The 26,425-nt window shown below is 32.5% G+C and overlaps 4 protein-coding genes across 5 annotated transcripts in view; 2 read left to right on the top strand and 2 right to left on the bottom strand.

The window, feature by feature from the left end:
* Positions 1-7,033, bottom strand: part of LOC130649216 (transmembrane protein 94-like) — a 32,418-nt gene extending 25,385 nt beyond the window's left edge. The window contains exon 1 of the mRNA XM_057455466.1: positions 6,620-7,033. Within this exon, the coding sequence (XP_057311449.1) occupies positions 6,620-6,846 (227 nt within the window). The 5' untranslated portion in view covers positions 6,847-7,033. The remainder of the gene's footprint in view (positions 1-6,619) is intronic.
* The window catches only part of LOC130649219 (mitochondrial dicarboxylate carrier-like), a 51,318-nt gene extending 26,306 nt beyond the window's left edge, over positions 1-25,012 (top strand). The window contains exons 2-14 of one of the 2 annotated variants that reach the window (XM_057455470.1): positions 17,206-17,323; positions 17,681-17,800; positions 17,929-17,998; positions 18,362-18,406; positions 19,251-19,299; positions 19,461-19,502; positions 20,699-20,742; positions 20,820-20,890; positions 21,616-21,659; positions 21,731-21,779; positions 22,005-22,085; positions 22,377-22,433; positions 22,966-25,012. In XM_057455470.1, coding sequence (XP_057311453.1) covers positions 17,216-17,323; positions 17,681-17,800; positions 17,929-17,998; positions 18,362-18,406; positions 19,251-19,299; positions 19,461-19,502; positions 20,699-20,742; positions 20,820-20,890; positions 21,616-21,659; positions 21,731-21,779; positions 22,005-22,085; positions 22,377-22,433; positions 22,966-23,061 — 876 coding nt within the window. In that variant the 5' untranslated portion in view covers positions 17,206-17,215 and the 3' untranslated portion in view covers positions 23,062-25,012. Of the gene's footprint in view, positions 1-16,575; positions 17,324-17,680; positions 17,801-17,928; positions 17,999-18,361; positions 18,407-19,250; positions 19,300-19,460; positions 19,503-20,698; positions 20,743-20,819; positions 20,891-21,615; positions 21,660-21,730; positions 21,780-22,004; positions 22,086-22,376; positions 22,434-22,965 lie in introns of those variants that run through there. The other variant, XM_057455469.1, reaches the window with a different exon arrangement.
* On the bottom strand, positions 7,244-8,745 carry LOC130649222 (intraflagellar transport protein 20 homolog). The gene is made up of 2 exons (XM_057455473.1): positions 8,647-8,745; positions 7,244-8,046 (listed from the first exon to the last, which is right to left on the bottom strand). The coding sequence occupies exon 2, from the start codon at positions 8,027-8,029 to the stop codon at positions 7,640-7,642; it is 390 nt and encodes a 129-aa protein (XP_057311456.1). The 5' UTR covers positions 8,030-8,046; positions 8,647-8,745; the 3' UTR covers positions 7,244-7,639.
* LOC130649221 (ubiquitin domain-containing protein UBFD1-like) lies at positions 9,112-14,569 on the top strand. Its single transcript, XM_057455472.1, has 9 exons — positions 9,112-9,219; positions 10,655-10,849; positions 11,293-11,328; positions 11,540-11,686; positions 11,849-11,883; positions 12,030-12,095; positions 12,998-13,103; positions 13,770-13,852; positions 14,167-14,569. The coding sequence occupies exons 1-9, from the start codon at positions 9,165-9,167 to the stop codon at positions 14,275-14,277; spliced, it is 834 nt and encodes a 277-aa protein (XP_057311455.1). The 5' UTR covers positions 9,112-9,164; the 3' UTR covers positions 14,278-14,569.
* Positions 25,013-26,425: the final 1,413 nt, after the last annotated feature.

Here is a 26,425-nt window from a genome sequence, read left to right as displayed (position 1 = left end):
ACTAAGCACCGTTTACAAATACTTTTCCCATTGTTAGTTTTAAATTCCAAATCTAACAACTCCCACTTTTTTTCATTTATGTGCTCAGGTGCGCATATTTCCTTCAAACAAAAAACAATTTTGAAGAGCTGATACTTTTCTCACCTTCCACAGAGAAAAATATCACACTTTTAAAAATGGAAAACCTGTCAATTGTAATTTAACAAAAGCCACAAGTAGCCGCATGTGAGTAGAAACTTCAAAACTTTTTTTCTCAATGTTTATTTTTTGATAAAATAATATCTAAATTTGAACTTTCTCTTACAAAACTAAAAAACGTCTGTGTAGAAGAGCTGTTTTGAAATAAAGCTAAATAATATATCTAAAAAGGTTTTTTTTAATTTTTTTGTAAAAACAAGTTTAAATTAAAAAAGTGGTAAGAAAACTATAAAATTTTGAACAAAATAGTAAAGCATTAAACATATATTAATTGTCTTGGTTACTCAGTAAAAACACACTTATTAATCGAGAATATTGTATTATGGCACATTTTGGTATACAACATCATCCGCATGGAACGCAATTTGTAAATTTGGGGAATGGATTGGGATGCCGGGTAAGATAATAAATAAGTAAGGCAGGACAGATAACGCATGCTGCTAGTAATCATAACAAGGTAATCACACCAAAATGCTTGCCCAAGGCAAAGAGGGTAATTTCCTAAGAGTATGCACGTTTTGGTTGCCCCTCACAAGCTTATGTCCTCATGGATCATAATATTGTGAACGGTTTCCAAGGCATGACCCAGATCTCTTCATGCATGAATAACATACTCATATCCTCTATTCACGAGGTACATTTCACAACTAATAATACATTTACTTGTCACTTGTAATTAATGATTAATTATTTAGTTTATTAATTATATACTGATTTAATAATTTATTCTCATGCATGAAGGATATTGTTTCTCTTCCACTTCAATCATGAAGGTACACTGCACTTCACTATAAACCGATAATCACATATGGTGTCTTCTGCACCCAATAAACATGTGTTATCAATAATCATGAGCTAAAGGTGGAATGCACAAGCTGGTCCAGTATTGGCCCAGCGTGTGTTACCACATAATAATAATATCAGGATTCATAAAAGGGTGTGCCTCACCGTAATGATAATAAGTGATAATAATATCAAGTAATAATAAGATACACAAGCCTCACACACGCATCTGTCCAAATGTTATATGGCTGACGTAGGAAGCCCGACATCCCCATCAGTAAAAGCGCAAGTGGAAATTGGATGAACCGTTGCTCCCACCGCTGGACAAAAACCTTCACAACTCTCGTAGCCAAATGGTTGTGTAAGGAAACCGTGCGGCTAGAGCAACAGTGCAGCCACAGTGATCAGTGTTCGCATGACCACCCATCGACGACTGGGTGATGTGAGCTAATCCAAAAGCTTGATCGTATGCTTGCAGTGCTGGACCAGTGCGTGAAAAGAAGTGCCAGTGATCGGAGGCAAGCATATTCGGCAAGTGTCATCCGGTTTGGCAGCACATAAAAGAAAATAAACATAGTTAGTTCAAGTAAAATTGGAGACATTACCACAGATGATAAGGGGTGGGTGGGTGGGAGCTTCAAATCTGAGGAGCTTTAATCTTCAACAACCTCAGTTCTTTATGGCTAAAATTGGACTGACCCATGTCTCATGTATTTATTGACTTGTATTATTAAGCGAGGCAAAACAAATGCATGTTGACCTGGGGCAACTGAGACAATGCTCTAAGCAGATATAATCCAACATGGCTACCTATTAACAGAATCAGAAGTGCCTTATTCTTAACCCTACTTGAGGTACAGCACCAGGCCAGAGCCAGAGCGGCATCTATCATTATACAGGACAGCTAGAAGGTATACTGAAGTCACCACAATTAACATGAGCTAAATATTCATTTAGCTCCATTTAATTGTCTTGGTTACTCAGTAAAAACACACTTATTAATCGAGAATATTGTATTATGGCACATTTTGGTATACAACATCATCCGCATGGAACGCAATTTGTAAATTTGGGGAATGGATTGGGATGCCGGGTAAGATAATAAATAAGTAAGGCAGGACAGATAACGCATGCTGCTAGTAATCATAACAAGGTAATCACACCAAAATGCTTGCCCAAGGCAAAGAGGGTAATTTCCTAAGAGTATGCACGTTTTGGTTGCCCCTCACAAGCTTATGTCCTCATGGATCATAATATTGTGAACGGTTTCCAAGGCATGACCCAGATCTCTTCATGCATGAATAACATACTCATATCCTCTATTCACGAGGTACATTTCACAACTAATAATACATTTACTTGTCACTTGTAATTAATGATTAATTATTTAGTTTATTAATTATATACTGATTTAATAATTTATTCTCATGCATGAAGGATATTGTTTCTCTTCCACTTCAATCATGAAGGTACACTGCACTTCACTATAAACCGATAATCACATATGGTGTCTTCTGCACCCAATAAACATGTGTTATCAATAATCATGAGCTAAAGGTGGAATGCACAAGCTGGTCCAGTATTGGCCCAGCGTGTGTTACCACATAATAATAATATCAGGATTCATAAAAGGGTGTGCCTCACCGTAATGATAATAATATCAAGTAATAATAAGATACACAAGCCTCACACACGCATCTGTCCAAATGTTATATGGCTGACGTAGGAAGCCCGACATCCCCAAATTTCCCCAAATTAGTGTGGGTATTGGAGGAAAAAGTCAGTCATTAAGAGTACCGGCTTATATGCGTCAACAACATACATACATACAAAGGAGCCTAGATACACGTAAAACTGTACAATAGCTATAAAAAGCAAATAACAGTCTATATCCAAAATAAACACAAAGTCATAATACTTGACATATATAAAATCCATATTACAACACGAATTGTGTATGTAACCACAGGACCTAGTCTAGTAATTATAATACAATAAATAACAAAGATCACTCTGTAAATTTAAATGGATCGAATGTCCCACAACTTAGGCACGTCATTGAGGTTGGCCATTTTAGAACACCACTGTGTTAACACTTTATTGGGAAGATGGATATATCGACGATAACAGTCGCTGGACCACCTGCCTAAGATCTTAATGGCAGAGTCTGGAATACCGCAAGATGCTGCGGCAGAGGCCCCACCAATCCTGAAGCTATGCGTATTGAGATCGGGCCCATTTACACTAATTTTTACAAAGGCAGAAACTAACTTCCTAGTAACAAATTCGCCGTTGGAGAGAACAAACCAAGGACCCTGATGAGTACCTCTGTACACAAGAAATTGAGAGAAAGCTTTGACAGGACACAAATCACCCTTAATCCTCCCAAACCTAATTTGAAATGTTTTCCTAAAGGGATCGGTTTTAGAACTTTTGATAGTCATATAAAGAGTATTGTTGCAAGGTGAGAAGCTAAACTCGGATGGGGACAAGTGAATATTGGGATCAAAATAGGTTTTGGAGGGGCAAACATATTCCGAAACTCTTAACAGACCAAAAAAGGCAAACAAAATAAGGCATCGCCACATAGCTTTGTCACAAAATGAAAAACATGAATTGTTGATAAATCTTAGCATTTCGTGTAGGTGGGAGGGCGTGATTGGCAGTCTCTGGCGGCTTACAACATTCTCAGTTCGCCGAATACCCCTCATTACGTAGTACAATTTTCCCATGTCAGATATCTTTTCGGAAAATCCACAGATTAGACTTTGGTACTGTATCCCACACAAGTACACCTTAATAGTAGCATATTTGACCCGCGTTGACATAAAAGTGACATAGAGCTCTGGTGTGGATGTTTAAGGAGTTTGCCAGTAGAAGGAGCGCTTCCTTGCCCATAGAGGCCCACTGTTCAGCTGTGCGCATGTGAGGCTCTGTTTCAAACACAGGAGTGTCAAAAAACTGCTTACCAGACTGGGGTGTGGATGAGCAGCATGGTTGTTCACTGGGCGTGTCGGTTGCTGGTGCTTTAGTGCCTTTTTGAAGAGGTTGTTTATTTTTAGGTGCCATAGTGTTGCAGTCCAGGATATCTGCTGAACAAGAGCTTCAAATCTGAGGAGCTTTAATCTTCAACAACCTCAGTTCTTTATGGCTAAAATTGGACTGACCCATGTCTCATGTATTTATTGACTTGTATTATTAAGCGAGGCAAAACAAATGCATGTTGACCTGGGGCAACTGAGACAATGCTCTAAGCAGATATAATCCAACATGGCTACCTATTAACAGAATCAGAAGTGCCTTATTCTTAACCCTACTTGAGGTACAGCACCAGGCCAGAGCCAGAGCGGCATCTATCATTATACAGGACAGCTAGAAGGTATACTGAAGTCACCACAATTAACATGAGCTAAATATTCATTTAGCTCCATCAATATTAGCTATATCTTTCTTATACTCTATAGATCATCTTCACAAGGGTAGCTGTTTACACCAAAAATGTAATTCTCATTGCATATAAATAACATTTGAATCAGCATAATTACATTATTCCGATTAGTGTGAACCTGGCCTGAGCAATTTTTTTATTAACAATTTTTGTTATAAAGCTTTAACTTGTTTTAAAAAAACAGTGAATTTTTTTTATTCCCATGTTAATACTTTACATGTTGAAGACAAGCAGGAGGGAATTTTTACTTGTGAACTTTAAACAAGTCAACTATGTGTGTGAACTAGCATCTCTCTTGGTCTTAACTTATCTTGTCTCCGATAGATGAAATAGTGTTCATATAAAAAAAGAGGTGGGAAAGTTTATTTTGATGTCATGTACAAGTAACAAACCGTTTTTATTGTATTTATATGGGGGTGCTAATACATTGAACTTACAAGAATTAAATTATCTTTTACTGGTGAAGAAATAATTGAACAACACATGTGCCTGTAGTACCAACTTGACTACCACTTAAAGATTTAAAGAGAATTTCGAAACAACAACGAAAGTGAATTCAATGTTATTAGATGCAGATTTTGGTGGTAGATTGAAATGATATAAAGAATATTTTGAGGAAGTGTCATTATTTTTCCAATTAGTTTGTAGAAAAGAAGATGGAACTATGTACATGTCTTCTACATAATATTGACCGTTAACAAATTTAAGTGTAGAGTGTAAACATCATTGATGGTTAATAAATGTTGTTAACTGCCAATACCAATACTGTCTCAAAATATTCATTTGTTTATTTTCGTATCATTATACAAACGCTACAAAATACTTTATTATATGAATGTCATACAAAGTGCTTTAAAATAAAAAATATAAGTTTTTTTAAAATATGATACAAAGTTTTTTTATTATAAGAAGAAGATGATACGAATTTCAAAGAAAGTAAATTGCTATACGATCTTAAAACGAACTTCAAAAGTACCAGCGTAATTTCAAATAACTAAACAAAACTTACAAAAGTTTCAATTTTTATGTCATTTTAACAAAAATAGCTACTTTCGGAGATTTTGGGACGTTGATTTCTTCGCTTGTGTGATTCTCATTTAGTTCAAATGTCAATTTGCTTTTATGCAAATTGACATTTGAAGGCGATGTAAAGGTTAATGCAATCATTTTATTTTCAAGTGATCTGAATGGCTATCGCTCAAAAGCTCCCTTACAAAGTTAAATTCACTCAACTTTGCAAGGGGCTTTATTCTATCGCCGAATCTATATATCTCTGAATCAGTACGTTTCTATATTTGAATATAAATGCCTAATAAGTCCAAATAAAATAAACGAATTTCGTATAAGGAAAGGAACTTTATAATAGTTAAAAAATTTAAATATAAAGGCTTTAGATAATAGTCCAATTATAATAAACGAACTTCGTATGAGCAACTTCTGATACAAACTTCTTTGAAATGATACGAACTACATACGAATTTCTTAGAAATAATACGAACTTTATAATTTTGATAATACAAAAAAGTTGTATCAAAAATAAAATGATACGAAAGAATAAACCGATACAAAGTTTCAGTGCATTTGACTTAAATTTAGAATTATATCTTGTATGTGTAGAGTAGTTTAGGTGTGCTCAGAGGCGTGTGCGTGCGATCGCACCCTTTATATGAAAAAGACTGCATAAACATTTGCTCCATCCACATTAAAAACAGCTATAATTAGACCCACTAATTTTCTATTACTATTGCTTATTTTCACTTTGCAGTTGAAGCACCTCTGCAATAACTTTAGGGTCTCTTGATGGACTAGATCGTCTGCTAATTGTATCAACTGTAGCTTGTTTGCAGTCATAATTAGTATACACAATCAGATGCGCAGCATTGCACATTTTTTTAAACCATAGTTTGAACAATTTACTACCTTAGGGTGGTTAAATAAAAGGCATATGTTGTCGTATGACCTTGTTTTTGATGCAGCATCATAAGTACATTTCCAATATCTTGGAAAAATTTTTTCATATCTTTTTCTCCTTTCAAAGGATGGTTGTCAAAAGACATTGAAGCACACAAGAATTACAATTACAGTCAATGTACAAAAAAATTAACCTTTATGGAGACTATTTCAGCAGAGCTGTTTAAAGCCATTTCTTGCCCGTCAAAGATCTACAAAGGCATAACAAAGATATCTTACCTTTCTTGTTGATCAGCAGCTGCATTAACCACAATTGCCACCAATTCAAGAAGTATACAAATAATGCCAATCCATGAAACTAGTGTCGACTCACTAGGGTAAAATGTTTTCATTAAAACGTAAGGCCATCTTGTTTTGTGTCTTTGAAACAAGCAAACTTCATTTTCTAATATTTGTTTTAATTTTACCAAAGCATCTTCTGTTGTTAACCCATGGCTCTCTGTCATGACTTACTGACCATCAGGATTGAAAGGGTATATCATTGAAACCTGTATATAAGGGATAATAACTTCATATGTTTTTCCTAATTTTTGAAAAACAAAAATGTCAGTTTTCGTGAAGATAATAAAAATATTTTTCTTATTATCCGAGTCATGTTTCAGAAAATTTAAATCTCTAAAACAATAAAATAACAATTGCTTTGTGACTTTCAATCAAGTTATGAAAAAGGTAAGAGTAGAAACTGCAAATAATGATTTGTATTATAAAAACTTGATGGGCTTAAACAAACTTAAAAATATAGGTAAAGTAAAAGTCATCATTATTTAGAGAAAAAAGAACTGCAAAATTATTGTTTTCAAGTTTATTAACATAAAATGATACAAGTAGGAGAAAAACAGGCATATTTTAGTCAACTATAAATAGTCAGCAGAAATGCAAAATTAATTTTTTATTAAAATCAAAAAACATTTATATATTGTATTTTGCAAAAAGAGACCACAATTTCTTTTGTATTTCAACCCTACCAAAACAACTGATTACCTGTTATATTGATACTCTTTAGACTGATATAGTCTTCTAACTGATATAGTCTTCTGAGAATAATATTACTGAGAAACAAGAGATTTAGTAAAAAAACAAATTTTACAAGTGTAAACAAATACAATAATTTATATATTATGTACAAAGTTAAAACAATTTCAAATAAAAGCTATGCAAAGTAACACAGTGAATTTATGAGAGCATTCCTGCACACATCCAATTTTTTTTTACTGGGTATCTTTGTTATATTTTGCTGTGTTATTTTTGCATCATAAACTGCTCAACAAAATCATTTTGTTCTGCTTCTTGTTTTAGTAGAACGTCATACTGAAGTCTGTAACGTTCTAGTTGTGTCTGTTTCTCAGCGATTAATGCTCTCAGTTGTTGCTGTTGTGATTCACGTTGTTTCGCCATAGATTTTAACAAATTTCTTGAGCCGATTGCTTTCATTTTCTCTTTTTCCACTTCTTTCGCTAGTGTATCCACCATATCTATAAAACTACCAACAATCTTTTGAAAGTCAGATATCTTTTCAACAAAGTCTTTACACTCAGTTTTTAATTCTTGAGTTTGTTGACTAACTTCAGGTTCTAAAACCCTTACTTTAGACATCTCATCAAAGAAAATCCCGTTTTCTTGCGAAGACATTTTGATGATTTTTTAATCTAAAAATAAGCACATTTTAAACATTTTTACAAATAGAAAATGTTGGTATTAATTTTAGGAAGGTTTTATACACTATATACTATTAGAAGCTTAAAGATGGCCATATTTCTTTCTGGAGTGATGAGAAAAAACTCTGCAAAGCTTATAGATCTGTGTATTTTTTTTCATCATTGAAAAATATTCTATAAATGGAGTTAATTGTTTTGGGTTCCTAAATGATAACACAAAATTGATCAAAAACAATGTATTTCAAACGGAACCAGTACTGAAAACAAGTTATGGACTAGACCATTTGGAAAAATGTGGGTAAGGGATAGGATTGCAGGACAAGTGTACACAAGTATATATATTTCATGCCATGAGCATCAGGCACTAGCAGTCTTCATACTCATAGCATAAGGGAGACAGTTGAAATGCTCTGAGCATCAAGCGTACAGAAATGTTCTGAGTGTCAGACATTAACTACAGTAGCTAGCTAATACAAATCAACTTTATAAAAACACAGATTTTCAAAATGTATTTAAAAAGTATTAGCTATAGCTGTAGCTAGCTATATACACAAGACTTTAAAGCTTATGCTAAAAGCAAGGACTTTATACCTTTTGTCACACTTTACAGAATTTGTCTGCAAATGAGATAGGATTTGACTTTTTCTCAGAAGTCTGCTGAAGCACAACAAAAGTTATTTTTTGCCTAAAAAATGTAAGGTCACTTTATTACCACTGTCCATAGCTGAAGTAATAAAACAGAACACTGTGAAGGTAAAACTAGAAGTGTCCCTTAAAAAGGTGATTCAAAATGTGCGCAATTGTATAATTTTTTTGTGTATGGCTAGAGGTAGCTAGCGAGATCCATCATAACATTGAGCCTGCCTATTATTTTGTAAACTTAAAATCTTTCAATAATGTTCTGAAATAAAATGGCATTAAAATACAATAAAAATCCTTATATCACAATTGGTTACTTTCATAAACTATGGGGTCCATCATCACCACTCTAAACTTCGCGAAGTCAATGACAACAATCTTGTTTTTCTTTTTAAACAGCCAAACATCGTGCGGTTAAGTCTCTACTTTGTACGATATACGCACATACAACTTTACAGAACGAAATAAAGATGGCGGACGAAGCTACCCAAGAAAAAGAAATTGAAAATAAAACACTGACAGAAGGTTTGTTGACTCGTACTTAGCTTCAAGGACTGTTTGTTTCAATTAAGGATACAGTACCCCCCTTCAGGGTCATTTTTTTTAAAAAAAAATATTTTTTTTAATTTCCTTGGCATAATTTCCTGATATTTTTTAAAAAAGAATCAAAAATATTTATTGTTAAAAGTGATAAAATGAAGAAAAATCTTCTTTATCTTTTAGTGTTTTCAATAGTGTGCTCAAAGTTTGAAATTTCTTAAATATATTTAATCTGTATAATAATTAAAGAGAGTTATGCAGAACGAATAAAAATTTGCATCCCTACATATAACATAGGAATCATTTACACTTTAATAATCTATACAAATAAATTAGTATTGACCATCTATACCTTTTTAATTTATTTCTTAATTTTTTTCGTTTTTATCCTGTTATATATGTTATGTTTTCCTGTTGCCTGTTTAACAATAACTAGACCCAAAGTTCTGTGAAAATACTTTACCTTCAATTTTAAATAGAATATTCATGAATTATTAATTATTCATAACGTTTAAGTGGGTGTAACCATGATTCTTACAGGTAAAAGCAAAGGTCTTTGATTTGCTTTTTCTCAAAATAAAATTTTCAGTCGTAACGGTATATGTTTTTGTCACACACTCCCTTGTCAAAATTGTACGAAAACAAGTTTGTTGCGACAATTATATCTTTGGCTACAAAACTTTTCTTTTTTTAACGCAGAATGTGAGGAAAGTATAATTAGTATGCTACCTTCAAATTAAACGTCCAATATAGCTTAAATAAGCGAATCACATGATAACTATGTTTAATTCTCATGTTCAAGTGATTATTCATCTTGAACTTGAGTAAGAACACCCTCAAAAATGTAATTGGTTAGCGTCACACGACCGACTCACTTTGAAAGGGAAAGTCAAGTCGGGGAGTTGGTAAATTTGTAAAAAATAAACCAAACAATCCACGAACAATCTTCCACATGCAACAAAATGTTATTTCGATAGGGGACTGCGCTAAGCTACTCAGTGCTACATTTTCCTGCTTCGCATTTATCCGGCAATACAAGTGAAAACCATGGGAACAACATTGACTGACAAAAATCGAACTTGAAACGGAGGCTAAAAATACAGCTGGCGTACATTTAAAACGAATAACAAAATATGGCTGCGAAATATAGTATTTTGAAATTTTTTGGGAAAAATTCGAATTTTTTGACGGTAGCCTAATGGTGCAGACAGATAATTTTTAATTATACATACTGTGTACATATAGGGGTGGGTGATGTATTGCTACAGCTGTACAACACCTGCATAAGTTAAATAAATATCCAGTGTTACTATAAGTTAATTTGACCTAAATTCTCTTGTTATTCATTGGCTACACACTTTTGCATTGAAATGTGTAATTTTGGTTTTTGCTATTTTTAAACAATTTTTTTCTAATCTAGATGTCATCAAAGCTCCATCTGACTCTACTGAAAACAGCATAAAAATGGAAGTAGATAAAGAAAATCAGACTGTCAATATAAAAGGAGAGCCCATCTCATTTAAAATGGTGTGGAATAAACATACATATGACATAACAAAATTAGGTCTTCAAAATACTGTAGCTGAATTGAGGAGACACATTGAAGAACTAACAGGTGAGTTTTTTGTCTAGTTATAAAATATTTTATTATATTCAGGCTTTACACAATTTATGAATAAACAAAATATTTTTAAGAATTATTCTAAGAAAAGAATGTTAAATTTGCAAATCCCATTTTGTTCATCAGTCAAATTGTGTGACATATTTCTGTAATTGCTGTTGCATCAAAATAACTATTAACAAAACAATGACAAGTGCCCTACAGTGCTCACAGACCACAGCTGCAAGAGGTTTTCTTTTCTACAGTCAGCAAACTTTTGGAAACTGACTTCATTTTTCTAATTCGAACCCTGATATTAGTATTTTAAAATGGTTTACCTTAAAGAAGACATTTTGATAAGAGAATATTTAATGAATTTGGCAGTTTTGGCAAAAAACCACTAAATTAAATTTCCATCACATTTTTGTATGCCTATTGCAATGTTCTTTCTTTCCCAGGGATTCCATCTGACATGCAAAAAATAATGTATAAAGGTAAGTGCACTTGTTTTTTATAGACTAGAAATCTTATTGAGTCAAAAGACCCAAAAAAAGATTGATGTAGATATTTAGTTCTACTTTGTTGTGTCAATTAATAAATTAGATTCTTTTCTTATTGTGTCGTCAAAATGGAATAATCTTCTTCCTGGAATATATGCATATAAGATTTTTCTGCAACCTTGCTCAGCGGAATTCTTCTTTTTAGGTTTAATAAAAGACAACACAGTTACTCTACAAGATATTAAAATAACAAAAAATGCAAAATTGATGGTTGTTGGCTCCACTCCAAAAGATGTGGAAACTGTAAAAACACCTACACCACAGGAAATACAAAAAGAACGTCAAGCTGAAGGTAGAAACGTTTTCTTATGTTTTTTTCTTTATTCAGTTAAATCTTTTAGTCAGGGTGTTATCTATAAATTTAGAAAAAGGTTAGTTTCCTTAAATTTTCAGGAACTGCCAGAAGACACAATTGTTACATTCAGCTTTTTTGCATTTTTTATTTTTGTTTTAGCTGCTGCTAGTAAAGAACCACTTTGCAAACAAAAGGTAAAGATGGAATATTTATTAAATTGATAACTTGGAACATAAATAGAATTTAGCTATTGAGTTGTTGTTTGGATTTCATTTACGTGTTAAAATCACTTTAGAATTTTCTTTTAAAATGTTTAATCTGAATTTCATTAACTTTTTAGATGCATCAAAAAGTACTGGACAAAGGAAAACCTGACGATGTTCCGGTTGGTCTTAAAGGGAAAAAGGTTTGTTATTATAATTTATGTTATGTTATGTTATGTATGTAGTGTTATGTAATGTAATGTAATGTAATGTAATGTAATCTATGTATCACACTTCTTTTACAGACCAAATAAAATGGTGTGTTAGCTAGTTTTCCATTTTTCTTTTGCTAGCAGATAGGCAGTGAGCTTTGTAAAATAGATCTTTTAATTATTTTGATTAATTATTTTTGGTGCCTTAGATTAGTGGTTATAGCTCTCATACTCTGCGCGGGAGACCAGGGTTCAATTCCTCTTGACGGCGATTCAACATAGGCGAATGAATGTTACCATAGCCCCGGGTTAACCGAAGCCATGTGAGGGAAATTAAGAAAATGGCACACTGTGTGGGTCGTTGGATGTCGTAGCTCAAAATGAGCATTAAATACTCTTTGACTCTCCATCTTAGCCATGGCCCCTCCTGAAAATAATAGACAGGGTATATCCCTCGATATTTGTGAGGCTAGCCATGTAAAACATGCACATCTATCTATTTTGAAACCTCTGTGCTCTTAATTTTCCTATCAGTTAAGAACATTTTTTTATCGACATTGCATTGTAATTTTTTAAAATGGCATGATTTTTTAATTTTTTGTTTTTCTTTTTAGAATAAAAAAGTGTCTTATCTTTTCTGAGATGGGGTTGATCACGCTCTTCTCAAATAAGCGTCTTACCTCAATTCATTGTTCACTTTAATTATTCTATTATTCAAGTAACTGCGATTCTATGCCTTGCATCAATTTAAAATCCTCACTATTAAGTTTGAAACCTAGTATAAAAATAGTATCACTGGTATCATTATAAATATACAGTTTACTAATAATCAAACTCTAATTTCCAGTCTCGCGTTACACACTTATGAAAAATTAGATACGTTGTTTTTATAGGAAAAGCTTCCTCCTGTTCCACTATCTGGTATGATCAACAAAGCTGGTGGGAAAGTTCGTTTGACGTTCAAACTGGAGCTCGATCAGTTGTGGCTTGGTACCAAAGGTATGCAGTTTCTTATATGAAGCAAAATTAAAATGTAATTTGTTGATTTATGCGTTTATTTTAAAAGTTAATTTTTTAAAATAAAATATATAAATTATATATTCCTTATTTTAATTACCCCCACCCCTACACCCACTTCCACCCCCCCCTAAAAAAGTTTGTTCTACTACGGGACTGTATTTGCAGACTCAAATATTCTCCAAATGCTCTAAAAATTGCTGAAGAAGAAAGAAAACAGACTGTTACGTTCATCAGTTTAGATCAAAGATATGATTGGAAAATAAAATTAGAACCTTTTTTTTCGCTTTGATAACACTTATACTATTTCTTCTAATTGAAACCCTAAACCCTAAGTATCTATTTTCAATAAAAATTTGAAAGGTCGACATAACATCACGCTGAGTATGATGATGCCATGAAAAAGTATCTTTCGATACCTAATTTCGTTTTAATCCAAAATATATCCAAAAATTAAAAATGCTCCGTTTTCGACCAAAAATTAAAACAGTAAACATATCTCGCTCGTCCACAAACATTTTCCCCAAAACTTTGTCCGATACAAAACTGCTATGATATCTCCGTCAGCGCATTTCTTTCTTCAAGTATGTGTACGTGATTGGCATTTACTGAACATTTAGCGATGTTGTTAATTGTACGTTTTCCTAGAGCGCACTGAGAAATTACCAATGTCCTCCATACGAAATGTTATTTCTGAACCGATTGAAGGCCACGAGGAATATCATATACTGGTAAGTCTTTTTAAATTATATTGTGCTTTGAACTGCTGCTGCGTGAAAGCCCCTCCAAAAGGATAAGCGTAAGTCCCTCTTAAGGAGCAACAACTTCACTGTAAACTTCCTTGGTCAGTGAATACTTTGAAATGCAAGGAGTGATTCGCCGAGGGGAAGAAACTTTAAATTTATTTTTCTTGTAAATTTAGGAATTCTGTTTAACCAAAGTGCTCTTGTTACTCTCTTTCGATGAACAAAAACTATTTAAAAAAGGAAAAGATCTATAGTTTCTTTTAATTATCGAAATGTCAAGAGATTGGATTTTATTTCAGGCAATACAGCTTGGTCCCACAGAAGCTTCTCGTTACTGGATGTATTGGTTCCCAGCGCAGTACGTGGACGCAGTTAAGGACACCATCTTGGGAAAATGGCAGGCGTTTTAAAAGCACATGCAGTATGGCATTTTACCAAGAGAAGTAGAGGAAGATCTATGTGAAAGCGAGAAGAAACTTCTTACGTGTGTTAGGTGTTTAATACGTAGAAAGATGATTTAGTCAACTGACCCAAAGAACATGACGCGATGAAATACTTTTGATACATGTTGCGTATAGATAGTTGAGAAAAATATGGTTGCTTTATTTTTTGGTTTGTGAAGTATAGTTAAGTTGAAAATATGAACTATTTAATTTTTGTACAGTAACAATTTTTTTAAAAAAAGTCTCTGCGTTATTACAAGTTTTCTGATTTTCTTTGCTGCACTTTTGTACAATTCGGTATTTCAAAAAATATTTTCAGCAAAATTTTGTTTACACTTATATTTCATGTCGGCACTCAGCAATTGCCGAGACGGGTGGTTTGCTCTTATTTTTCTAATTTGGTTTGTGTAAAGGAGCATGCGATCGCAAAACAAAATATCAATTACCGATATAAAAACAAGTTTGTCGACGTAAAATAAATTATATTAGAAATACTATTGATGTTCCATTTTTATTTTTATTTTTTTTTTGTAGGCTCCAATATTTATCGTTTAAAACAATTTCGCGTTCGTGTTTCAGATTTGGCATATTTCCTTTATCTCATTTATTAGTGAATCTTTCAACTTGGAGAAGAAGACTCTTTGATTTCGGATGTTTTGTGTCTCACAAAATGTCATTTCTATTTGTTCTTATTTGTTATATAGATATAAGATATATTGTTATGAATTCACTTTTAATATTTTTATTTTATTAGCTCTTTGTGGCATTCAAGTAAAAAATACCAATTTATTCATGACAACATTACTAAAATGACCAACCTCGTTCCCAGGGCTTTTTGTCTCTCATCGGCGCTGCTCTTACTGATAAGCTCTGACAAAAAAGAGTGGATATGAAACGTATTCGCTGTACAAGTCTCTTCCATGTTAATCGTGATTAACAAAAATTTTAGACCCCGCCCCCCTCTTGAGGGGAGGGGCGCCTAGGCAGCTAAGACAAGTTCACACCATTCTTTCAGGTGCTTTTTGAATTTTTCTGCACAGTGTTTGAAAAATTTGAAATATATCTTATTATCCGTCCGCAAACAAACGCATTGAGCAATTTTGTTTTTTACTATTCAATCATTCCACATATGTTCTAACTTTTTCTTTAAGTTTAGCTAAGTGTGGAGAACATTTACCAGCACCCGCTTTTCTGTCTCATTTGAGCGTTCGTTCAAGATTAGGGCACGGCCGCCTAGGGCGCTAATAATTAAATTCGAGTGATAGTAGTAGTCGGTTGTCGTCTGTTTTGATGTACGTCATAAAAGCAATTTGCAACAAAGAGGGCCGCTTTGGGGTCGTCGTTGCCAGTAGATTAATTAACTTGATCACCCACTCCCTGGACTGCCCCCACTGCTTAATTTCAGCAGGCCTTAAAACTTCCTTTGTGTGGGAAGTATGCAAGGGATTATTTATACGTTAACACTGTTTTTTAAGCTAAAAAAGTAAGAAAAAATAATCTGATGAATATCCATGTAAAACCTGTTTACATTTGTCGTAACCGGTAATTTTTTGTTATTGTTGTTTTCAAAACATGGCAGACCTGTTGCATGCAGAGTGTCATGGATTTATAATCAAATCAAGCTTAGATTGACCATATAATATAATATGGATTGATTGACGACGTTTTGATTTTCCTTTTAGATTATTTTTTCAATGCTCTACGTAGGTGGGCAACGAACGAAGAATCAGTGTAGTGCTACTTAAACAGCAGACCCTTTTTGTTCGTTTGCAAGTATGCCACATCTATTTCGTTTTTAAAAGTTTAGCTATCTCTTGCGTGGTGTAAAGCACAAGAATGAGCATGTTACTTGGTGTGTGTTTTTTATTTATTACTTATGTGGTTAGCCACACTAACCACACTGTCAAGTCTTTCCACAGAGGAGGGCTCACAAGGGTGTAGCAGCTTATATTAGCTAAAAGCTCCCATTTAATATATTTGAATGGTATGCTATATATATATTTTTTTCTAATATTTTTAAATAATGATAGCTATACAAATTTTATGCAGTTAAATTTGTAGTATATATAGCTACATCATTTATCACAGCAATAACTCAAGATCTGCAACTTGGTTTGCAATCAAATTTTGTGGGTAAGCTTGTATAAGTCCTATATGTTTACTCACAAAATTTAATTCCAAACAGACATGCAGATCCTAAGTTATGAGTTCGTCAGCAAAAAATTAAGAGGCCTGGGACGAGCAAACAAGTGTCATTTTGGCAAAAAAAAATTATGTTAATCATTAACCTTTATACTATCTATGCATTGATAAAGTTTGAATGCACACCTCTTAACAGGTCTAAAATTACTAATAAAAGAAAATGTCTAAATTTGCTATTACTGAAATATGACATCATAATTCATGCACCATAATTAAATCTGAAATTCTTTAAATGTTAAAATCTTGAGAACGAAAAGGGCTTTTTAAAAAATTTAAAAAGACTTGTTAGCTAACTTTTTAAGCTCTATAATATAAGTGCAACATCATTTTATGCATCAGGTTCCCTTTAATATCAAACAAGACGTATGATATATGCAAACAACCTTGCGAATAAAGTTTACAAAAAGCTGTCTATCAAATTGTGATTTCTGTTACGAAAGTTAGACACAACATATTTTGCTATTCGGATAGGGAATAATATTTGTTAGGCATTGCGCAGTTATTTTTCAAAATTGATTTGTGAGATCTTCTTGAACACGGAAAATTCCTCGAAATTTCAATTTTCGTTGGGTCACTCTGGGGTAAGCTGACTGACAGGAAGAAGAAAGACCACAAGCCCCACCTAAAATTTGCGAAATTCAGTAATTCAGTCATGTATATGACATGTATATTATTATGTATATACAATTTTAGTATTAAAATAATGAGTAATCAAGGAAAAGTAAAAAAGCCAAAAAAACAGAGGTGGTATCTTGGTGGTTTTGCAGGAGCTGGTGCAGTTCTGTTTACACATCCACTGGACTTGCTTAAAGTATGTTATGGCTTTACTTTTAGTTGAGATCTAAGATCTAAGATGCCAGATGCACACACCTTTTTCTGAGAAAAGATTTTTTTCAAACAAGGAAATAAATTTTAACCAAGCGTTATATATATTATTTCCTTTAAACATGGTCTGTATTTTAGTCCTAGAATCTGTAGATCCCTGTGCTGGTAGAGTTAATGTTTTATATTTTGAGTGCAGTTAATGGTGAATTTATATTCACACTTCTTTCAGTGTGCTATGGATTTTTCAGCTTTTCCTAAGCATAGAAATTTTGCCATTCATTCATTTAAGTGCATTAAGCCATGTAGGAAAACAAAAAGTATGACAGTGTTTTTGTATCTTCAGGTTCATTTGCAGACACAACAAGAAGCATCTAAAGGACTTTTAAAACTTGGTGCAGATGTTGTAAAGAATGATGGAATTCTTGGTTTATATAGTGGAATCAGCGCATCGATTCTACGGCAGGTAAAAAATTCAATTTTAACATTAACATTATATGCTCGTGTTTCTGTTTAAATAATTCAGGGTATATGGATAGATTTGTTATACTTTTATTCTAATATTTAACGCAATTGTATGTTGGTTGCTTTTAGTTGACTTATACAACTGTAAGATTTGGAATGTATGAAGTTGTCAGTTCAAAATTGTTAGAAGGAAGAGATGGTGAGTAAGGCATAAATCACCATTCTTCGAATTTAACAGCTTCAAATTTTTTCCAGTAAAACACTCTGTGCTGCACTTTGCTAGTTGTGAAATGAAGGCGTACAGTCACATTTTGTTAGTTTATAGCAACAAACAGTACTATTTTAACTTTGCATGAAGATTTTTTGGTGTTCCTTAGAGATAATAAGAGCTGATCTTACCAAAGATTTCACTTCCTTCTGTATCAATTTTTAGTTGTCCTTGCTTTATCACCCTTTTATTTTTTGTTTTCCATAAGAGCAGTATTAATACCTATCCATCAATAGAGCAGTTTTATTTTCTCTATGTAAAAATATGACCATATCCATTTACTTTTGATTTCAGATTGTTTGCCATTCTATCAAAAGTTAACCATTGGTTGCTTCTCAGGTTTGTCCTATTACAGTGTGTTTTTCTAGTGTAAAGTTTAGGTGTTTGCTTCACAAATTTTAATCAAAAATGCCAAGATTTAGTATGTTATTAACTTCAGACATTGCGTGAAGTATACTTTAGTGCATATACAATAAATTGATCTCAACAACAGCTAGTAGAATTTTTAACCTTTTTATTTTCTCCACATGCTTTTCTATTATGCTCCGATTTATCTTTATAAACTTATAAGTTCATAAAGTTCATGTTTATGCAAAAACCAAAAAATCAAATTCCTTTGTCCTTCTTTCCAGCCTGTGTAATTTAGTTTCATGTTGGCAAGTAATTGCTGACACAAACTGTCAATTGCCAATACAAAGGCCTTAAGTGAGTTATAGGAAAATTACAATCTTGGACAAAAATATGATTTTTTTTTCATTGTTAAGTCATTTTTTGTCATTCTTTTTGTCATTTTACTACTTTTGCACACGTAGTCATGTATGCAGATTTCAAAATTGCTAGTTACATTCTCTAGCATGTCTGCACAATGAAATAATCCATATCAGGGGCACAAAAATTTGTGGGTAATTGTCATGCTGGCATCAGCAACACAAGCACATTTTAAAAGTTTGGATTTAACCAAATGGCCTAATATCTGAAGCCCACTCTGACATTGACAAGTGAACTTTGACAAGTTCAAAATGTATGCATCTGATACAGAAGTAGCCCATGCGATTACTTATTGTGGTAAACTTCAAATGAGCTTAATTTGTCTTGTCTCAACCAATTATGCTAAGATTGTAGGTTTTTCACCTTAGGTTCTTATGTTTGTAAAGACTGTTATACTTAAAGTTTTGTATTGTAGGATTTATTGGAGGTATTGCTGGTAATCCTGCTGATATGGTGAATGTGAGGTATATGTGTAATTTACAGAACCAGCATATAATATTCATTCTTTTATCAAACTTTGGATAAGTTTCTCTATTCCTTTGTACTTTTCTTTATGTAGAAGGTGTAGATGCTATAGTTTCCTGTATAGCTTGCATTATCTGTTTACACAATGTAATTTTTTTAGAATGCAAAATGACATGAAGTTACCTGTAAACATGCGTAGAAAGTAAGATGTTCATTATCTATGAATGTTTACTTGTTGCTGCTGAGTTATTCATTCTTTGAAGTTTTTTTTAAGTAAAAAGGTAGCTACGGAATTCTAATAAAACAGTAAAATGAAGTAACTTTGTAATTCTTGAACCACACAATTCAGAAAAAAAAACAGAAAGCATTATTTAAGGTGGCAGTAACCCTTTGAAATTTCACATAATTAGCTACTAACAATAATTTTCAGACTTTATATCCCTATTCTTTCTGTATATATTAACACTTTTGTCACGATTTTAAAGCAATAATACTTTTACCAAAATTGTTTGGTTTAACAATTCCTGTTTACATTTAAGAATGCAGGTAATTAATTATATCTGTCAAATATAACTTTAGTGCTACCTGCTTGTAAAATTATGCAGAAAATTAATTACATTTAAAAATGCAGGTAATTTATTATATCTGTCAAATATAGCTTTGGTGCCTGCTTGTAAAATTTTTTAGAAAATTACATTAAAAATGCAGGTATATTATTATTTCTGTCAAATATAGCTTTAGTGCCTGCTTGTAAAATTATGCAGAAAATTACATTTAAAAATGCAGGTAATTAATTATTTCTGTCAAATATAGCTTTAGTACTACCTGCTTGTAAAATTATGCAGAAAATATTATGCAATTAATGAAGAGAAATTTTAATAACAAAGATAATGCATAATGTGCATAATGTAGACTTTAAAGGGGATTTTTATAGTATTTCGCTGCAGGAGCTTCAATTTCCGATAACATTTGATAACAGTGTTTGATCGGCAAAGGTTGCTACCCCATATTCTTTTAAAACAAGAGCCTATTTTTTTAAAAAAATGAATAAACAAAAAATTCTGTACACCCTTTCAACATAATTAAACTAAAGTTCATTGTAGAACAGAAGCAGATAAAAAATTATGAGGTAGCAAGAAGCTGGAGCTTGTAAAAGCTTTTTTTTCTAGTTTATTATACCTTTTTAACTGGAAATTTCTGCTCATAACTCAGCATTTTGGATATTAAGTCGACATATTTTCGTTCCTGTTAAGGTCCATATTTTCAAGAAACAGTAAAGAAGTATATACCTAAAACACATTAAATAATGCAGCTGTTGTGAAGAGTTAAACTAGAAACATCCGAGAAGTAATCAAGCTGTAAACAATCTGAACCTATCTATTTTTCTCATCTTTTTAGCTATAGTCATGCATTCAATGGATTATACAGAGTTGCTGTAGAAGGTCTGTGTTTTCTAGACTTGCTCTTTGATGTACAAGACATTTTATTCAATAATATACACAATCCTCTTCTAATTTAGATGGTTTTAGAACACTATTTGCAGGAGTAACAATGACTGCTACAAGAGGCCTTCTGATGACAATTGGTCAGGTAATTCTGCAGTAATATTAATTTTAGTATATGAAATATTAATTACATTATATTATATGCCTTAAAAAAAAAAAGGGAAAAAAATGATATGTGCAGGGTGGAAGACCTTGTTGGACTTCTTACTTTATAGCATCCTATTTAAATTACATTAATACTTTTTTTCGAATTTAACCTTAATAAAATAAACTTCCCAAAAAATCAGGCGTACAAATTTGTGCCAGTGGTACAAATTTCCCCTAAATTTCTATTCCACTAATTTTCTACAAAAAATTGCCACATTATACTTTAAATTTGTGGCATTGCAGTTTACAATACAACACAAAAGCTTTAACCAGCCTTCAGTCTGTATTTTTTTTCATTTTTTAATGACTCAAGGTTGAAACTATTTTAAAACTGATTATTGTAATGATTCATTCACCACCTGCATTTTAAAAAGTTAACATCTGCAAAATAGGATTTTGTCTCATATTTACACCTCAACCAGAAAAAACACATAAGCTATCTGCTGGTCGTGTAGAAAGTGGTTTTGGAGTGACCTAAGTTTTGTTCCAACAAAGGAACCAATATCCAACTTAGCAGAAAATGATGAATATTTATGCAAACAACGCGCTTTGTGAATTCACCCAAAACAGTGCACTTACTATTAAAACCTACTTTGAAGAATTTTTGCACAAGCTGCAATTTGCTTCATATATCTCAGCCATGATGATTTTATTTTTATAAAGGTTGCAGTGTATGACCAAACAAAACAAATGTTAATGGGAACTGGGTAAGTTTATGACATTTTTTGTTTTATCTTTACGAAGCATGTTTTATTGTGTTCTTCTCGTTTTACTTTAGATACTTTGCAGATACTATTCCAACTCATCTCACTAGCAGTATCATTGCAGTGAGTGCTCATCCCCAATTTGTTTTTTCGCATGTACAATATTGTTTTGGAAAACTCTTGTGGTAGAGTGGGAGATGTTGCTTGCTTTTGTTTGTTTTTCTGGTGTTTTCGTTGTTGTTGTTGTTGTTTTTGTTGTTGTTGTTGTTGTCGTCGTTGTTTTTATTGTTGTTGTTGTTTTTGCTCTTGTTGTTGTTGTTGTTTTGTTCACACAAATTTAATCCTCAGGGAACTGTTGCCACGATCATGACACAACCATTTGATGTAATGAAAACGAGACTGATGAATGCTAAACCAGGCGAATATCAAGTAAGTTTTTTGTCGTTATGACTTTATGCAAAAAAAAAGGGAAAATGATTTATTTAATGGACGATGGATGTTAACTGCCATATTACATTTTTCGCGAAATCTCTCTCACTGCACTCTAAATGGCACGCAACGTTTTTGAACATTTAGCTGAAAGAGAATTGACTGAATTTGTATAGCTTCGTTAGTTTTCGCGTCACTTTCATCAAACCTTTTTACGTTCGTCCTCTTTCGAAGAGAGTACTTGTTGCCGGTGTACATAAATTTATTATTTCTTGTTTTGTTTTCTTTTAGAGTGTTTTACATTGTGCTAGAGATCTAGGAAGTAGTGGCATTCTTGGCTTTTATAAGGTAAGTGAACTGACAACTCAGATATGTTTTTAGGCGCGTTTGTTCATATGTGTTCTGTCAGATCATACGTTCTTTAATTTCCTTAAGTTTATATGTTCCGATGTGTTACATTGTTAACATATTATTGGTGTTGTTCTGTTTCTTTGTCATTTCTTTCGTTTTTAATGTATTTTTCATTGCATGCTATTACAATGGCGTTTTATTCAATTTTTAACCTATTTTACTGCGTTCAGTGGAGATTAAATTTTGTAATAAAAGTCATGGAAAAGTCAACTGTGTGTTGCCAATTTAATGAAAATAACAATGCACCTTCGCAACATTGTTAATGCAAATGCAAACAAACGTATAGGGAAAAAATGCAGGAAAAGCAGAAATTTTGTGTCTTGTTTGCAAATTGATGTAAAGGTTTTTACCAAGCTTTTCACATAATTAGGGGAAAAAGAGATTTACTCTTCGATTCTGAATGACTCATGAATTTTATCTTAGAATGTGGCCACCATTTGTTTTACCCTTTACAAAAATTTTATTATAGGGCTTTGTACCAGCTTGGATCAGACTTGGTCCACAGACCATATTAACATGGTTGATTCTAGAACAGCTACGCAAACAATTTCCACTCAAAGATTAAATATGAACGAGTTACATAGATTTACAATCGTCTATTCAACACGAAAGCCTTATAGAGCGTTTGTCACATGTCACATCGTCTTGTGTCCTTTGGATAATCAATGGGATTTTAAGTGTAGTTTCCACTGCTGTAATGTGTTGTATGAAATATTGTACAATTAATTGTACGAACTCATATTCAATATTGTACAAATACGCACAAAAAGGTTATAAGTAGTTCAAACGTTCTTTGGTAATTCTGCAATGCCACAATGCACAATATATAGTGTCGTGGTTATACCTGTACAATAAATTGTACACGAATACAATTGTGTGGATTCCATTGTAGCAGTGGAAATTACCCTGGTGTTCCCAAGCCATTTATTTTTCTGTTATCAATTATTTCTGTTAATCCTGATCCACGTTACCCTTTTACTGTATTCATCGACGTGCGTTTTGAATGTGGAAGTTGTTTTATAATATTTAATTTTAAAGTTTTTTTTATATAACTGGTAGCTATAGATTTTTTAGCTTAATTTGCATTTTACAGATAAAAACTATACGTTCCGTTTCTGTTCCTATGTCTGGAGATTGTCCATCATGACTTCACTTTGCGTTAAAATTGTCAAATTTGAACTTTTTTTTTTTTTTTTTGTATATAGTAACGTTTTTTCACAGATTAAAAAGCACATTCTTCTTTCTTGTACACAGGTTCGAGTAAATTATTATAAAATTTTTAGGTCAAATTTAATGTTTACATATATTTGTTGTTCATTCCACGTAATGAATGTTGTTTCTTTAGTAGTTTTTCGTTCTTATCACTATTTTGCAGTGTTAAGGTGGCAGTAACCCTTTTAAAAATTGGAATTTTTTTTTATACATTTTATAGTTACGAAAGGTTTTTTCAGACTATATACCTATATTTCTTCTGTTATAATACACTTGTCACGATTTTATGCCTAAAGTACTATTATCTTTCACTAAAAATATTCAACTTCAACAATTCCTCTTTAAAATAAAATCTGCCGAATATAGTTTAATTCAACGCGCTTGCGAAATTGTACAGAAAGAAATGACGTAATTGTTAAAGAGAAACGTTAATAACAACAAAGATCGCGCATTATGTAGAAATTTAAGACGATCTTTATTATGCTACACTGCACGAGCTTTAACTTTCGATAGCATTTTCGTTTAAAATTTTCAGACATGCTTGGTGAACCATGCAGCCGTGCTAGGGTGTGCGGAAATCTTTTTATTTGGAATATTTTCCTTTAACAGTTTTCGATGCAGCAGGGGATGCTAATAAAGAATCTTTTGAAAAAAACAGAAGGCTATTGTTACAAAGATAAAAATAAACAAAAAAATCCGCACACCGTTTAATAGGGTTAACCCAAGGATCATTTAAAAACGGAAGCTAATGAAAAATAGTGAGATTGTAAAAATTTGAGCTCGTAAAAGTCGATTTTTTTCTTGTTTATGATACATTTTTAAATAGAAATTTCTGCTGACTAAGCAATTTTAGTGTTAAGTTAAAATCATTTTATTATGTATTAAGGCCTATATTTCCAGGAAATAGTAAAAAAAAATGGTATAAATAAAACACTAAGTAAATAATTCAGCTATTTAGACAGCTAAAAAAGGGTTACTGCCACCTTAAGTCACTTTAAATAAAGGTCAGTATAATAATAATAATAATAATAATAATAATAATAATAATAATAATAATAATAATTATAATAAATATTTAAAGTAGTTAGCCCAGAAAATCACAAAAACCTATAGTTAGTGGATTGTTTCCACTGGGGGCCACTAGAACAAAAAAGAAACAAAAAATGATAGTATTCCTTAAATTTCAATAAATTTATTTTTTAATAGATTTCCATTTTTTCTAGTATTTCTGTTGTAAATAATTATCGATAAAATAGATGAAAATATTAAATTTTTTTGCATAGAAAAGCTGAGAGTTACTGCTATACCATTTTTTTTGTTCTGAACATTGTTTGCTGCCACTCTCTGCTCACTAATTGTTTGAGTAGCCTATTTTTTAACATTAACGCACAACTTGGAACAAAACATCCTGGTCCTCCGTCCAAAAAAGCAAGAACCTCTGGGGACAAGGTTAGAGAAAAAAACGAATTATATGAAACAAGACGTATTATATACGTAAACAACCTCGCAAAGAAAGTTTACAAAAGCTGTCTATTAGATTGTGATTCTGTTACGAAGTTAGACACGACATATTTTGCTATTCAAATAGGCAATAATATTTTCTGCACACTGCGCAGTTATTTTTCAAAATTGATTTGCGAGATCTCTTTAAACGGAAAATTTCCTGAAATTTCAATTTTCAATTGGTCAGTCGGGGGTAAACTGACTGACAGGAAGAAGAAAAACCACAAGCCCCACCAAAATTTGCGAAATTGAGTAATTCAGTAGACCCACCAAAAAAAGAACGGGGTATAAGAGAGTTACTCAGTGAGAAAAAGCAAAATAAAAAAAATAATATACGATTAAATCTTGTTTGAAAAAGGAAATAGCTGTAGTTAAAAAATTATATATTACCAACACTCGCAACCAGCAAACTTCGGTAAAAAGATCCCGTGCACTTATGGGGCGGAGGCAAATAACAAGAACGGGATCGGAAAATTTACGTTCTTTCGGAGTGTTTCCGATTCCGTTCTTGTCATTATTTACATTATAATTTAACTTTTGCTTAAATTGTAACCAAATTTTGTAAAATTGATATATTTAGTAAATAGATATGGTGCAGCGTTTTTGTTTCTCTCCTACGTATTGTTGTGGAAATTTTATTTTTCGTAAACTACTTTCCAGACATTTGGGGTGACCTTAGTTCTACCTACATTCACTTTTGTAAACTTTGGTGGAAACACATTTACTTTACCAGTCAGTTAAATAATGCTTTTGAACACTTATCTTTTTGAAAACTAAAATTAGAAAAAAAGTAAAAATAATTACCAAGATGAGATTCGAACACACGACTACTCCCGTTTCGGTGCTCGAGAGGCAAAAAATTCCATTCATTTCCATTTGCGTTTTAATACAAGCTCACGAGCTTGTAATAATACATGCATACCAAACTTTCGAATCAGTAAATACTCGTAGAAAAAGTATTTGGTCAATATTATGCCGACGCTGATGGTAATTTCCAGTTGTGCTACGGGCGGCGTTATCTATGTGCAAGAGTTTTGAGTAAAAATTAAGCAGAACAGACCCAAGTCTTTGACATGAAATTTTGTGCAAGTTAATTAATAAGGACTAGTCAAAAGGAAAGTAAGAGCACTGTGCAAATATTTTCTTATTTCACGCTTGTCGAGCTTATACATTCCCTTTTTTCTAGTTTTCGGGGAGCAGTGATCTTTTCCGTG

This window comes from Hydractinia symbiolongicarpus, chromosome 7 (assembly GCF_029227915.1).
Source record: "Hydractinia symbiolongicarpus strain clone_291-10 chromosome 7, HSymV2.1, whole genome shotgun sequence".
Classification (NCBI taxonomy): Eukaryota; Metazoa; Cnidaria; class Hydrozoa; order Anthoathecata; family Hydractiniidae; genus Hydractinia; species Hydractinia symbiolongicarpus.
This window is presented reverse-complemented; position numbering and strand designations above follow the sequence as displayed.